At 40.3% G+C, this 15,072-nt stretch overlaps 1 protein-coding gene across 15 annotated transcripts in view; it reads left to right on the forward strand.

Annotated features, from left to right (window-relative positions):
• NSMCE2 (NSE2 (MMS21) homolog, SMC5-SMC6 complex SUMO ligase) overlaps positions 1-15,072 on the forward strand; it is a 271,125-nt gene that overhangs the window by 174,198 nt on the left and 81,855 nt on the right. The window contains exon 5 of one of the 15 annotated variants that reach the window (XM_073999425.1): positions 237-349. The exons of the other annotated variants lie outside the window; for them this stretch is intronic. Coding sequence (XP_073855526.1) covers positions 237-238 — 2 coding nt within the window. The 3' untranslated portion in view covers positions 239-349. Of the gene's footprint in view, positions 1-236; positions 350-15,072 lie in introns of those variants that run through there. 15 annotated transcript variants of the gene reach the window in all.

A 15,072-nucleotide genomic window follows, 5' to 3' on the forward strand; every position in this document is an offset into this window, starting at 1 on the left:
GAGGCTGAGGTGGGAGGATTTTTTAGAGCCTGGGAGGTCAAGGCTGCAGTGAACCGTGATCACACCACTGCATTCCAGCCTGGGCAACAAAGCAAGATGCTGTCTCACGGGGGAAAAAATGTATTGTTTGAGAAGGTCAACATTTGGTTAGTGAAATTAGAAAGGAAAGGAAAGTTGTGACATATGTGGCAAAGGAAATTGGCATTGTCACTGGCACTTCTATTGGTCTTTTGAAGGAGGAAGAAGCTAAAAAAAAGAGAAAAGGATCCCAAGGTTTTATCATGGGCTGCCTAGAGAATGATCAACCCATTAACAACAACAACAAAAAGCAAAAGGAACTACTTGGAGAGTAAAGGAAAAGATGGTATATTTAATTTTAAACATTTCTTTGAAGTAATGGTGTGATGAGTAATTAAAATATCCCTTAGGTTGTTGGGGATGCAGACCTGGAATCTGAGAGAAAAATCAGGGCCAAAAATGAATTATTTAGAAATTGCATATCCAGATTTAATGTTAACGTTTCAGCAGAAACAAAAGAGAGAGCTGAGATGCACATACATCCGTGGTCTAGAAAGAGAAAGAGATGCCCTAGGAGAAATGGCCTGAGATGGAGGAGGTGTAAGATCCCATAGTGGTGCATGAGCCAAGAGAGGAAGTGATTTTAGGAAGAGTGGTATGGCCAGCAGTGCCAGAACCTGCAGATCAAAACTCATGAGTAATCATAGGAATCGTCTTGAGCTTAGAAAATGCCAATTGAGATCTTGGAGGAGCAAGAGTGTCAAAAAGTAGGAATTTTAAAATTTGGCAGATATTGGGGAAGAGATCATGACTTTTTAAAAAATATGTTGTTTAGTTTCATGATTCTCTTTTTTATTTCCACCAAATATGAACTCATGCATAGCTATATTTGCTTATTACCCAAAATGGATTAAGATACATTTGACTCTTTAACTTTTTTTTTTTTGAGACAGAGTCTCACTCTGTCACCCAGGCTGGAGTGCAAGGGACACAATCTCGGCTCACTACAACCTCCTCCTCCTGGGTTCCAGTGCTTCTGTTGCCTTAGCCTCCCATGTAACTGGGACTATATGCACGCGCCACCACACCTGGCTAATTTTTGTATTTTTAGTAGAGATGGGGTTTCATCATCTTGGCCAGGCTGGTCTTGAACTCCTGACCTCAAGTGATCACCTTCCTCCGCCTCTCAAAGTGCTGGGATTACAGGCGTGAGCCACAGTGCCCAGCCGGCTCTAACTTTGAGTAAGAGAAGCTGGTTCATATATGACTGATTGGTTTTTAAAATACTGTTTAACTTTGTATCTATGGAGCAAAACCATGCCACTGCAAAGTGACACTCCTCTGTATTCTGCTCACTGCTTGATTCATTTATTTCCTGTGCCTATCATGACTTGGATGAAGAGAAGTTTTTTACAGCAAGGGTCTGATAAATGTGAACATTCAATGATCATAGCTTTCTACAAGATCATTAAGATCCTTGTTTTATGCTTCGAGTATTTGCCTCTTGGCAATAGTTCATGGAATCTGATTAAACCTATAAGCTTGGAAAGCAAATCGTTTAAGTCTGTGTTGCAAAGGATAACTTACTTCACATGAGTCTCAATAATAGGACATCCTGAATCAGTCATCATCAATAGTTAACAACATCAATCAAGTTAATTGCTCAAGAGCCTTTTACCAAGCTGAGAGTGTAACAAAGTAAGCTAAACATAACTTGTTAACTTGTCCTCTGGAAGCCTTCATTCAGTCAGTCATTCATTTAACATTTATTGATTACATATGTACTTTATGCAAGGCTGAACTAAAGACAAGCATGGCCCTTGTGGTTCTTTAGGACTAGTCTCTTTACAAATAATGAGAATTTCAATACAGTCTTGCACCTGTAGTAGCAGTAAGCATAAGGAGCTATAAGAAGAGAGAGAGTGTGGCTAGAATATAAGGAGAGAGGTAAAAAATGAAGTTGGAGACAGTATACAGGAGATAGTTTATGAACATCCTTATATGACTTACTAAAGAATCTGAAAGGTCCAGGTGTGGTGACTCAAGCCTGTAATCCCACCACTTTGGAAGGCCAAGGCAGGAGGATCATTTGAGGTCAGGGGTTCGAGACCACCCTGGGCAACGTGGTCAAACCCTGTCTCTACTAAAAATACAAAAATTAGTGGGGCATGGTGGCAGGCATCTGTAAACCCAGCTACTCAGGAGGCTGAGGCATGAGAATCACTTGAACCCAGGAAGTGGAGGTTGCAGTGAGCCGAGATTGCATCGTTGCACTCCGGTCTGGGCGACAGAGCGAGACTGCGTCTCAGACCAAAAAACAAAACAAAAAACAGAATCTGAATGTTATCCTGAAGGCAGTGACATGTGTTGAATTGCTTTAAATACAAGCAAGTTATGATCAGCAGTGTGTTATATCCTGGGTAGGATAAAAGATAGGCCTAGCTGGGTGCGGTGGCACGTGTCTGTAGTCCCAGCAACTCAGTAGGTTGAGATGGGAGGATTGCCTGAGGCTGGCAATTCTGGGCTATAGTACAGTATGCTGTTCGAGTGTCCACACTAAGTTCAGCATCAATAAATATGGTGACCCCTCAGGAGCAGGGAATCACCAGGTTGCCTAAGGAGGGATGAACGGGCTCAGGTTGAAAGTGGAGCAGGTCAAAACTTCCATGCTGATGAGTAATGAGATCACACTTGTGAATAGCCACTGCACTCCAACCAGGGCAACATAGTGAGACACCATCTCTTAAAAAAAAAAAAAAAGAAGAAGAAATGTAAGTGGAAGGGAAAAGTGGAAGCAGGGAAGTCAGTATAAGACTACTCTAGTGATGAGGTAAGTAGTGAGGGGGGTCTAAGTTAAGATACTATCAAAGTGAACATAAAGAGGAGGAATTGAATTTGAGAGAAACAATTAAATTTGAACGCTATTTGGAATGTTGTGGTAATCACTTGAATGGAAGAGATAGATGGAAATAAGAGACAGGGTAGAGTCAAGGATAAGTTTTGGCTTAAATACCTAGGTATCAAGGCTACATAGGCCTGATGTCAGCCTTTGGCTATCTCGAACATGAAAGATTACAATAGCTGAGTCATCAAAGGCTGATTCAGTCCCTGACATGAATCCTAGCTGTTCATCTTTGAAACCAATCATGAAATGGCTTTTGGTCCCTTAAAACTGAGACCTTTGGAACAGTGCTGAATAGGTATGAATCAGGTTTCATAGGCAGGAGCTCCTAGGGTTTCAACATCAGCATTCTGGAGGATGCATGCTTGATTTTATTGCTTTTGATACTGTTTTTCACTCATGCTTTTTAATGACTCTGTAATCATGTGTGTGTTTTATGTTTCACCTTGAGAATGGCTATTATACTTAGCACTTTATATCTTCAAAGAATTCAGCAATATTAAATAATATAATCTGCATAATATCTCTGTGAGTTTATAGATGGGGATTATTGCTTCATTTTTCAGGTGGGAAAACCCAGAGATATTCGGTGACTTGCCCAAGGCTATTTAGCCTTACACTGACAACTGAATTTTGAATCTGCAGTTTCTTTATCATATGACACTTACACTAGAAGTTTAATGTCCATCTTATTATGTCACGTTTGCCTTTTCACTTATTCAAAAATCTCAGCATTTAGATCTAGAAAAGGACATAGTAGATACAGAAAAGAGTGGAGGTGACCAAATGACTAACCCGGCGCATGGGGACAGGAGGAATGTAAAGTCACTACTTCTCAACTAAAAGATTGTTTCTTTTCCAGTGGAGCTGTGACATCATTTCAGCTAACAGACCCGTCAGTCATTGTGTTACAGAGCATCCTGTGACGTTGTGGTATAACCTTAACACTTTATACTGCCTCAGTAAAACAATTATAGAAATTGCCTTTTTTTTTTTTTGAGACAGAGTCTCTCTCTGTCGCCCAGGCTGGAGTACAGTGGCGCGATCTCAGCTCACTGCAAGCTCTGCCTCCCGGGTTCATGCCATTCTCCTGCCTCAGCCTCCCAAGTAGCTGGGACTACAGGTGCCCGCCACCACGCCCGGCTAATTTTTTGTATTTTTAGTAGAGACGGGGTTTCACCGTGTTAGCCAGGATGGTCTTGATCTCCTGACCTTGTGATCCTCCCGCCTCAGCCTCCCAAAGTGCTGGGATTACAGGTGTGAGCCACTGTACCCGGCCAGAAATTGCCTTATTTTATATATATGTGTATATATATATATACACACACACACCCAGCTACTCAGGATATATATATATCTCTTAAAAAATGTATGTACATAAAAGGCTGTGTAATACGGTGGAAAGAGAACTGACTTTGGAGCTAGGCCAGGGTTAAAATCCCTTCCAAGAGGGAGCTGAGTGACACGGGGCAGGATCCTGATTCTGCAGCAGTGGGGAAAGGATTAGATCTTGATGTATGTCAACTGCCTAGCATGGAACCTGACAGTTACTACTTCATAAATGATTGCTGTTACTTTTATTCTCATTCAGAGACAAAGTATAATACTGAAAAGGCCAGTGACTTCCTTGTTGAAAGTCAGAACCAAGTAAATTCAACTGTTGAGGTGTTACAGCCTATTAAAGATGCCAGTGAGACATTTTGGTATTGAGTCAACCAGATACTGATACCATCCCTTGTTCACTGACAAATATGGGAAGGTAATTTCAGTAGGTCAGCCATCAGTGTGTGCCTTCCAAAACATTATAGTCATGTTACAGTAAACTTTTTATATTTGTTGCGTCACAAAGATTTATTGAAGTGATAAAAGTTATTATGGAAAACAGTGTGCGGTAACTATGGTAACAGTTATTTGATCTCACAGTAATTAGCTAAGCATTTAGTTGCACAATACTTTCACAATGCCTTCCTGGTTAGTTCATTAAACAAAATTAGCTTTTGTTTGAACTGCCTTCCTACAGCGTCCTAAATTTGATTTTAGTTCAAAGGAATTGGAAAGTGTATTTTAAAACTACCTTTCCAACTTACAGTTTATGGACATATTTGAGGTTGCAACTGGCTTTTATTTAATGCTTTATTTATACTACACTACGATAATGATTCACTGGATTATCCTCTGAATTTCTCTTGGAAATGTCCTAAGAAATGAACAGTAAAGTTGGAGACCATTGCCTTAATTCTGGACCTGTTCATCACTCATATTGCAGATTGCGGTCAACAAGTATCTTTCTCAAGACTTTGTTTTTATACCTGTGAGTTTGGGGTGAGTCCCAGGATCACACAAGTGGAGTCATTTCTTGATCATCTGCATACCTCCTGCTGGGACCTGGAGCTAGCAGGTGCCCAGGCTTTTCTAAAACTTCCCTCCTCCAGGTGCCTCCTCTGCCCTGCTCAGCCTAGCTTGTGCTGTGTTTAGCATCTCTTTTTGCAAGGTGGAATGTGCTGCAGATGATTCACCTAAATGATGATGTCATCCTCAGAGGACTTCAGAGCTCTTGAGACAAGGGCCTCTCAGACTGTTTCTACTCTGCACCCGCTCTCCGCTCACTCCCAGCGGACAGGGAAGCCTAACCCGTACTGTTTGGCAGATTGGAGATCCCAGGCACAAAAGAAAGCTTCAAGCATTCAAGATTTTGAAACAGAAAAATAACGGAAAACGAAACAAAAAAAAAAAAACCTTCTTACTAAACATGAAGGGGTTCCAAAGTAAATTAGTGAAACAGGGTTTTTTTAAATCCAATCAATATTCCTTGTATTAATTTCATTTTAATTCCTGTCACAGTGATTTTTTTTTAGTTCATTTAATTATTTTTAAGATAATACTAGCTTTTAAAAACGAATTGCTTTCTGAGTTGTGAGTCAAGCTCTTCTCTCAGTTAACTCCATGTCACCTACCAGTTTTCAGTTAGACAAGTTTTTTTGCATATGGTCCATAACATTTCCAGTTCTATGCATTTTTATTTGCCTAATTAGGTCATTATTTTCTAGGTAGGAGAGATGCATCTTCAGTTTCACTGAAAAGGAATAGAATTTTAATGATAAGTACCTATTTGAGGCCGGGTGCAGTGGCTTATGCTGGTAATCCCAGCACTTTGGGAGGCCGAGGCAGGCAGATGACCTGAGGTCAGGAGTTCAAGACCAGCCTGGCCAACATTGCAAAACCCCATCTCTACTAAAAATACAAAAATTAGCCAGGCATAGCGGCGCACGCCTATAATCCCAGCTACTTGGGAGACAGGCAGGAGAATCGCTTGAACCTGGGAGGCGGAGGTTGCAGTGAGCCGAGATTGTGCCACTGCACTCCAGCCTGGGCTTCAGACTCAAGTCTCAAAAAAAAAAAGAACCTTTTTGTTCTTGAGTAGTCTTGCAATTTTTCAGGACAATCTGAAGATAGTATTAATAATAATAATAGAAAATAGAATAGTAACTTATCCTAGGTGGCTTCAGCACCTGACTTATTTTTCCCCCATCTTCCTTATCCCTGCTTTTATCCAGTATGATATTCACATATCAGCTGATATCAAGGCCCCTAAAACTCTTCACACCCCCCTTCCATATCCTTTTCCTGTCCATAGGAGAATGTCTTTCTCTCACTCCATTTGGAAAACATTTGATGTCCTTTGATGCAACTCTCATTTCAGCTTCTGTGAAACTTTCTGCAATTTCCCTCACACCTCAGCCCGTCTTCTAGCCCTCCAGTGTCATTTGTACCTAATTCTTAACCACACATCATTATTCATTATAATTTGTGGTTAAAAACTATCTTCCTGAGTGGGCTATGAACTCCACTAGAGGAGTGCCACTCTTTATCCCTCCCTGTACCTTCCCATGGTATCCAGCAGATAAGACCGTGCCCTGTGGATAGCCAACCAAACCACTGAGTTCTCTTCCTCTCGCTGCCCTGTAACTTCCTGAATTCTACTCATTTGTATTTTCTCATTGGCTGCCCGGCCCAGCCACACTCCCAACTCTCCCAATTTTGATTCCTTTTCTCTAGACCTAGAAAATGTTTTAGGTATGGACCTCCTGCCACTTCAGGGAAAGAGGAAACGAACTACTATTTATTGAGTCACCTAATGTGTTTTCGGTACCGTATGGGGTGTTTTGCTCATTTCCACAATCCTATGAATAAATAGTAATATCCAGTTTTTTATTTTTGTCATGAGAGACTAAGATTCAGAATGATTAAGTGACATAATGATCTAGTAATTGAAAGAGCTAGAATTCAAACCCAGAACGCTCTGCCTGCAAAACCCAAGTGTCTTCACTTTTTCCAGTCCATTAACTGTTTTGTCTTTAGCCTGACCTAAATTTCAGCCTTAGCCAATGTCTTAGAGCAGTCACTGGCACCCTATATTCCTTTGATCTCATGCCCTTCTTCTGTGCCATCAGTCAGCCAGAGGTCTGCCCCCCACACTGGGTCTTCTGTCCTGTTGTAGTGCTCAAGATGTCTGCCAAAGAAATTCAGAGATTCTTCCAGAAGTGGCTTTTTACAAAGACAGGATACTCAATTTCATTTAGACAAAGAATGCCCAGTCCACCACTCACGTAGCTCCCTAGCCCATGTGTTGCCCAGGGCCAGCATTGACAATCATGAGTACATTCTCAATACAGCCTTCCAGGAAGCCCTTAGCCAATCAAACAGAATGGAAACCATAGATTAAATCTATTTCCCACACTCTGATTTGCTTCCAACTTGCTGTTGCTGCGCAGTTTTCCTGCCCTTCTTTGTTGGTCTTACCATGTGTTCTTCACACCCTAAAACACCTCTTCCTTACTTCTGACAAACTGGAGGACTGATTGTATTTTACTTTGCTTACTGATACCTTTTACTCTGCTTTTGTTCACACTAATTTTTCTACTTGGCCTACCTTCCTCCTATCACTGATTGTAGAATAATTAATAATGGAATAGCCTCATTTGAGTATAAACTTCATAAAGGCAGGCACACGTGGGTATTATCTCTCATTGTATATACAGTCCCTCATAGAGTGTCTGACATATGGTAGAACCTCCATGAACCTTTGAATAAAGAAGGCAGGAGAAGGGGAAGGAAGGGTGAATTTGGCATAGGTATTATGCTATATACAGATGTATTTTTGTTTGTTTGTTTCATCCTAATAACCTAATGAAGTTAGTGTTATTCCTATTACAGACAAGCAAATGGAATCTCATAGAAGTCACTCTTCTAGTAAGTGGAAGAGCTTCCTGTTTTCCACTGACCTGCCGAATGCCATCTCTTCTGGAAAGCCTTTTATTATCCTTCCACCTTGACCATTGCATTGCACAACTGTAGGGGACACCATTCACATAGATGACAGTGTGAATGGCTCCCCCTGGAGTTGTGTGGTTGGTGGCCTTAGTAATAACTTGTTCACTGGTGTTCTGATGGCACATGAGATCTTTCTTACAACAGTGTTCATGCTCTGCCTTGTATCCTGTACTCAAGTCCTATTTCCTCTACTAGGTTATAAATTCCTTGAAGGAAGGGAAAGTGCTTTCTTCATCTTTGTGTCCCCTGCCGGTAACACACAAAAGGATTGTTGAATGGTCAGATATCCTATCTGCTGGTTTACTGAGTTTGAGGCTCTGTGACATGGGTTTATCAACCATCCTGTTCCTCACATAGGCTTTCCTCCCCCTGTGCTCACCCTACATCATTCTTGCTAGTTCCTGAGGAAGGCATCTCCTCCTCAGATCACTTCTCTGCAGTCAAGGCAATGATATTCATTAGGCACTAGAGGCACAATGACTAAATAATATGGTACTTTTCAGGATCTAAACAATTTTAGAGATCTCAAAAAAAAAAATGGCTTTAAAACACAAAAAGGCACAGGATCAAATATAAGTGTTTGCACAAAGATAAAACCAAATAATTTGTCACTTTCTTTAAATGTTAAATTTAGCAGTCATTACTGAGAAATCATAGCAAACTGTAAATTAAATGAATAACCAGCAACCAAATAAGTTCAAAAACAAAGATGCAAAAATTCTTTCAAAAATGTTTTGGGCAGAAAATTATTTTTAATTGGATATGAATACAACTTTTAATATGTTAGATATGATATCCATGGGAGAGGCTCCAGAAAACGAACATGCTTGGGATCCTAAAAATAAGCTGTCTGGGTCCAAAATGCTGTGCAAATAGCCCGTGAAATATTTGCTGGATTTTAATTGATTGTAGTTACATGATGATGGTCTTTTTTGTTGTGGAAGGAAGGAAGCATGGGTATTTTACATTATTATTTTGTTTTGTTTTATTTATAAAAAGAAAAAGGAGTTAAGAGAATTTTCCCAGCTTAGGTGGAATGAGTGCCACATTCCTGCGGAGATATTGAACAATCTTTGGGGCCCTTGAATGGTACCAGTAAGGCCCTTCAGAGCACTCTGTCCTGGCCCTGCTCTCAGGTTTGCTTGCCACGCTGTCTGGTTCCTTCAGAGTGTAGGAAGTTGGGGGTGGCACAGAAGCCCCAAGGGAGAATGCTAGTGCAGAGGAAGCGAAGGCAAGCCATTGCCAGGTGCTGCCAGCAGAGCAGAGCATGTGCTTTCGTGAGGCATGAGGGAACTGACCTTTCCACTTGCCCTTCACACTCAGGCTGACTCAAAGTGCTGGCCCATTGTTTTAGGTACTGATTATGCAGCGAACATGTTGATGATATGTTAGAGGTATTTCCTCAGCAATGAGTGTTGAGTGTTTAAAGTCAGGTAGATTTTTGGTATGCTTTTGCTTCGGTCAGGAGGGTCTTCTTTTTTCTTTTTTTCTTTTGGATATTGTTTTGGTTTTCATTCTGTAGTATAAATTGCAGTCCCAGAAGCTGAAATTCACATCCACCTATTCAAAAATTGCTGTAGACTTTAATGCTTTTACTAACTATGCATAATATTGATATGCCCTTGTTGCCAAAATTTTATATCTAAGATTATCTTCCTATTATCTAGCCAGGATTCAACTCACACCGAGAACCAGGATAGGATTGGAATTGAGGCACATTCATCTGGAGGTTAGAGCCATAGTCAAATGTGAAAATATAAAGCATATTAAATATATTGTGTTTGTATAATCATTATATTAGATCAACTATAACCACCATGAAGGGAAGTTTTTTAAATAAGTGGATTTATGTTATCTGCCATCTCCAAAAGTTTAGAGTTGCCAGTTAAATACATATGTATTTTTCAAAGGAAATCATCAAAAAGGACATTCCACTCTTATTACAAAGCTATTTCGGATAAATATTTTGATAGATGTGGTTCAGTGCACCTGGGAGCTGAGACATGGCTGAGCCTGGGGCAGTTAGCACAGATGGAGCACTGAGATATAGCAAGGGTTGGTTTTTTCTTATATATATTGCAAATGGTTGATTGAGATAGCATGAACATTACATTTTCCATGCCACTCAGAAAAGTAGCTTATGAGAAATGATCTTCTTATTTAAGAATGATAATGATAATGACCATACTAAGACTTCTCTCACAAATAAATGTATAATCGGGTATGTTACAATGTGAGCATTTTGTTAAATAAGAGTACTAATTAGAAGCAATTCAGTAGACTGGGATAAGTAAGGTCAAGTCTGCTTAACTTTGTGTCAGATATAATGTATGTGTTTGGGGCTAGGGTATTTACTGGTCGTAAGTGGCAAAATGCAAAAGATAGAAATGCATTAAGATAGAAAGATTGCTACTTTGATTTTTCTCTTTTTTGAAGCTCAGTTGAATCATAACTTATAATTTATTAAAATAATCAAGTGTGTCATCTTGATTATTAGGAAATAAGCATCCATATTTTAAATGTTGACTGTTCCATACTTGCCTATCTTCTTAGTGAATGGATTGCTTGTTAAGTGACATTATAAAATCATAACACTTTTCTCCCCCTTTGAGCCTTAAGTTTGCCCTTAAAAAGGTGGTATTATTTTCATTCCTTTGTTATTAGCAGAGGAATGACTTAGTAACCCCAGTGCAGTCATCTATCCTCTCGATCAATTAGCAAGAAATAGTGTGAACCACGTAACAATGTACATGTTTTTTATTTGTCATTTTTTGTTTTCCTTTTGGACTACAAATTCCTCGAGGGCAGAGACCATCTTTATGTTCTTATCTAGTGGTTATCAACCAAATGTTGGAGGATTCATGCCAAGAAAGTGGTGATTTTCTTTAACACCCCAAAAGCTGTCAGTAAACAAATGGAAAAGATGATTTTTTAAAGCTGTCTTTATTAACAAAAGCAAGAACGTGGATAATATGAGCTAGTTAGAAGAGTTACAGCTCCCTCTTCCCTGCCTTTGCTGGAAGTTGGTTCATTGTAAACTTAGTCTTGTGCTGATAACTAGAGAGAAATTGACCCAAATACATCCTCAAAGAGAGATTCCATAAATTCAGCAACTGAATTTGATTTTCCAGAGTGTTTCTAAACTAATGAAATGTGCTTTCTAAACCAGGTACCTAAAATGTTGTATGGTTGCAACATCTGCTAAGCCTATTACATTCTTTTATTAAACAGTTTTACTGTCCTCTGTGCAAACTGCTTATTTGAAGCAATAAAGCTGAGTTGACTCTGGACTTTCTAACAAACAGGATTGTTATTTAACAGTGAAACTACGTATTCCCTATCATGATGCTTAGTTTTAAAACCATCTGTTCAGAAATGATCCTATTAATTTTGTTTTAGAAAAGAAAGCATTTGAAGTCCAGCTGATTATAATAAAAGTGATACTGAATGTGTAATTCTAGCAATGCTATTGACTTCTCATACACTTTTAGTTTTTTTGTTTAGGTCCCAGACAGGAGAAAGCCTTTAAATGTCTATAGATTCTTTAAGGCACAGGAGTCAATAACAATTCCCTGACTAATGGAGGAAATATTTTTATCACATAAAATTCAAAATTTTGTAAGGAAAATCTCATTATAAACTGGTGTAGTTAATCTGTAACTATATTTGGATTGAATAAACATGTTAGTAGTTTCTCAAATGCATACTTGCCTCCCTGCCTGCTGCCCTACAAACCTCCAGTCTTCCTGAATAGTAGCCCAGCTGCACAGACCACAGAGGTTTTCAGGAAGAAAACTCTGCCTGCCTATCCAGAATGGGTCAGTGAATGCAGATGTCACCTTTTCTTTTTGTCTACAACTTTTGTGACAGTTATAAGCCGATTAAGATGGTTTTAAATAATCCAGACTTTGCCACTGACTGTCTTTCTTCCTTAAAACACATGAGAAAGATATAGCTAGCTCTTTTCCCATCTGTGCAGAACACTGCAAAACAATAGCATGGATTATTCATCTTGAAGCCAGTAAAAGGATATTAGCCCAATTTCTAATTTTTGTGGTAGTGCTTTAATATTGGAGACATTCTAGTTTTGGAGACAAAATCAATTTGAGATGGATCTGTCAGTTTACTTTGTCGACTGAGGCAAAGATAAAAGCTCAGTCACTAAATGACTAAAATTTCATGCATTATACAGCAAGGTTGCCAGAGGAGACCATTGGGTATATCAAGAGGGTGAATTTTTTTTTTTTCTAGAGAGGATCTTGCTCTGTTGCCCAGGTTGGAGTGCAGTGTTACAATCTTGGCTCACTGCAAACTCCGCCTCCTGGGTTCAACCAATTCTCTTGCCTCAGCCTCCTGAGTAGCTGTGATTACAGGAGTGCGCCATCACATCCAGCTGATTTTTGTATTTTTAGTAGAACAGGTGTTTTGCCATGTTGGCCAAGCTGATCTCGAACTCCTGGCCTCAAGCAATCTTACCCGCCTCGGCCTCCCAAAGTGCTGGGATTACAGACATGAGCCACCATGCACGGCCATAATTTTTTTTTTTAAGAGATGGAGTCTTGCTATGTTGCCCAGGCTGTTGTCAAACTCCTGGCCTCAGCAATCCTCCCACCTCTGCCTCCCAAAGTGCTGGGCTTACAGGCATGAGCAACTACACCTGGCTAAGTGGGTGATTGAAGAATCTTAGAAGGCTCCAGTGTACTTCCTAATCTCCCTCCATGCTCTGTCTAGCTCGTAGCTTGCCAACTGTAACTCCTACAGGGTCCAGGGAGGGAAGGAAATGGATAAAACTGGTCCCATTGAAATTGGTGATCTAGAGAGTAAATTGCCTGTCTAGTGTTACATCTTCCAATTTTTCTAGAGAAATTGGAGGTTTGGATTTTTTAATGTGATCCCTTAATTTTTTTTTCATCTTTGAGACAGAGTCTCACTCTGTCACCCAGGCTGGAGTGCAGTGGCATGATCTTGGCTCATTGCAACCTCCACCACCCAAGCTTAAGCGATTCTTCTGCCTCAGCCTCCCAAGTAGCTGGGATTACAGGCGCACGCCACCACACCTGGCAAATTTTTGTATTTTTAGTATAGCCGGGGATTCACCATGTTGGCCAGGCTCGTCTCGAACTCCTGACTTCAAGTGATCTGCCCAGCTTGGCCTCCCAAAATGCTGAGATTACAGGTGTAAGCCACCATACCTGGCAAGATCCCTTAATTTTTAAATATTAGCTATTGATTGAAATTTGAAATGCAATGTTTAAACAAAACCTATTTGCAGGCTACATAAGATTGATGCATCGCATATTTACCTCTGCTCCACTTATTCCTTTAAGAGTTAGAACTTGTCCTTTTGGCTTGGGGCTTTTGTCTTTTAATTTTCAAACAGCTATAACCTGGAGAAAGGCAGTACCTCAGACTGTGTCAGTGAAGAGTTGGTAGTTTCCACTGAGTTCAGTTCAGGACACAGTTACTCCCCGTTGTCTGTGTATAATATATTGTGCTTGGGCACCAGTAGTAATGCTACACAGCTTATCCCTTCAAAATATCTGTTGACTGTGCAAGAGCAGGGTTCCCTGACACCAGCGACCTGTGTTACACACAGTGCCATGTATAACACAGTGTACAGCCCTACTGGGCAGCTCTGGGCTCTTCTTGAAAATAGTTTTACCGAAATTATGGATGGAAACTGTGAGAATCGTTCTGATGAGGGCATCTATGCTAACCATAGGAAGGTAGTCTAGCATAATTGTTGAAAGAGCAAGTCGTAAAGCCAAACTGCGTGGATTAGAATCTTAATTGTGCTTCTTGACAGCTGTGTGACCTTGGCTGTATTATGTAACCTCTCTGTGGTCTCATTTTTCACATCAGTAAGTAGAAAGAGTAAAAATATCTACGTCGTAGAGTTATGATAATGATTAAATAAGATAACCTTCTATATAAAGCTCTTAGCACAAGGTCTGATATATAGTAAATGCAAAGTAAGTATTAGCCACTTCTGCTGCTATTGTTTTTAATTAAGAAAACACTGAACTTAGAATCAAGAGATCTGGGGCTAGGCATGGTGGCTTATGCCTGTAATCCCAGCACTTTGGGAGGCTTAAGCGGTTGATCAGTTGAGTCCAGGAGTTCAAAACCACCATGGCCAACATGACAAAACCCTGCATATACAAAAAATACAAAAATTAGCTGCTCGTGGTGACCTGCACCTGTAGTCCCAGCTACTTGGGAGGCTGAGGTGGGAGGTGGAGGTTTCAGTGAGCCAAGATCATGCCACTGCACACCAGTCTGCACAAATGAGACCTTGTGTCAAAAAAATAAAAAAAGAATCAAGAGATCTTGGTTTAGGCACCCATTTTGCCTCTTAGTGGCTGTAACCAACTGGAAACTGCTTAATTAACCTCTGTGAATATCAATAAGATCAGGATAACATGAAGATTAAATGCAATTATGTATCAAGATACATAAAGCAATGCACAAATGCAAGGTATTGTTTGATGACAGGGAGGGCTGTCCAGCTGGGGAGGGGACACTGCCCTTATGACACAGCACAGTCAACATGTAGACCCGAGAGGAACCCAGGGCCCATTTTGCCTCTTTGTTTCGACTCAGGCACTTGATCCGAAGCACAGCATTGGACTATTATTGACTTTAGAATGACTCAAGTAGGCCGGCCACGGTGGCTCACGTCTGTAATCCCAGCACTTTGGGAGGCCGAGGTGGGCGGATCACAAGGTCAGGAAATTGAGACCATCCTGGGTAACACAGCGAAACCCCGTCTCTACTAAAAATACAAAAAAAAATTAGCCAGGCGTGATGGTAGGCGCCTG

Source organism: Macaca fascicularis, chromosome 8, assembly GCF_037993035.2.
Source record: "Macaca fascicularis isolate 582-1 chromosome 8, T2T-MFA8v1.1".
Classification (NCBI taxonomy): domain Eukaryota; kingdom Metazoa; phylum Chordata; class Mammalia; order Primates; family Cercopithecidae; genus Macaca; species Macaca fascicularis.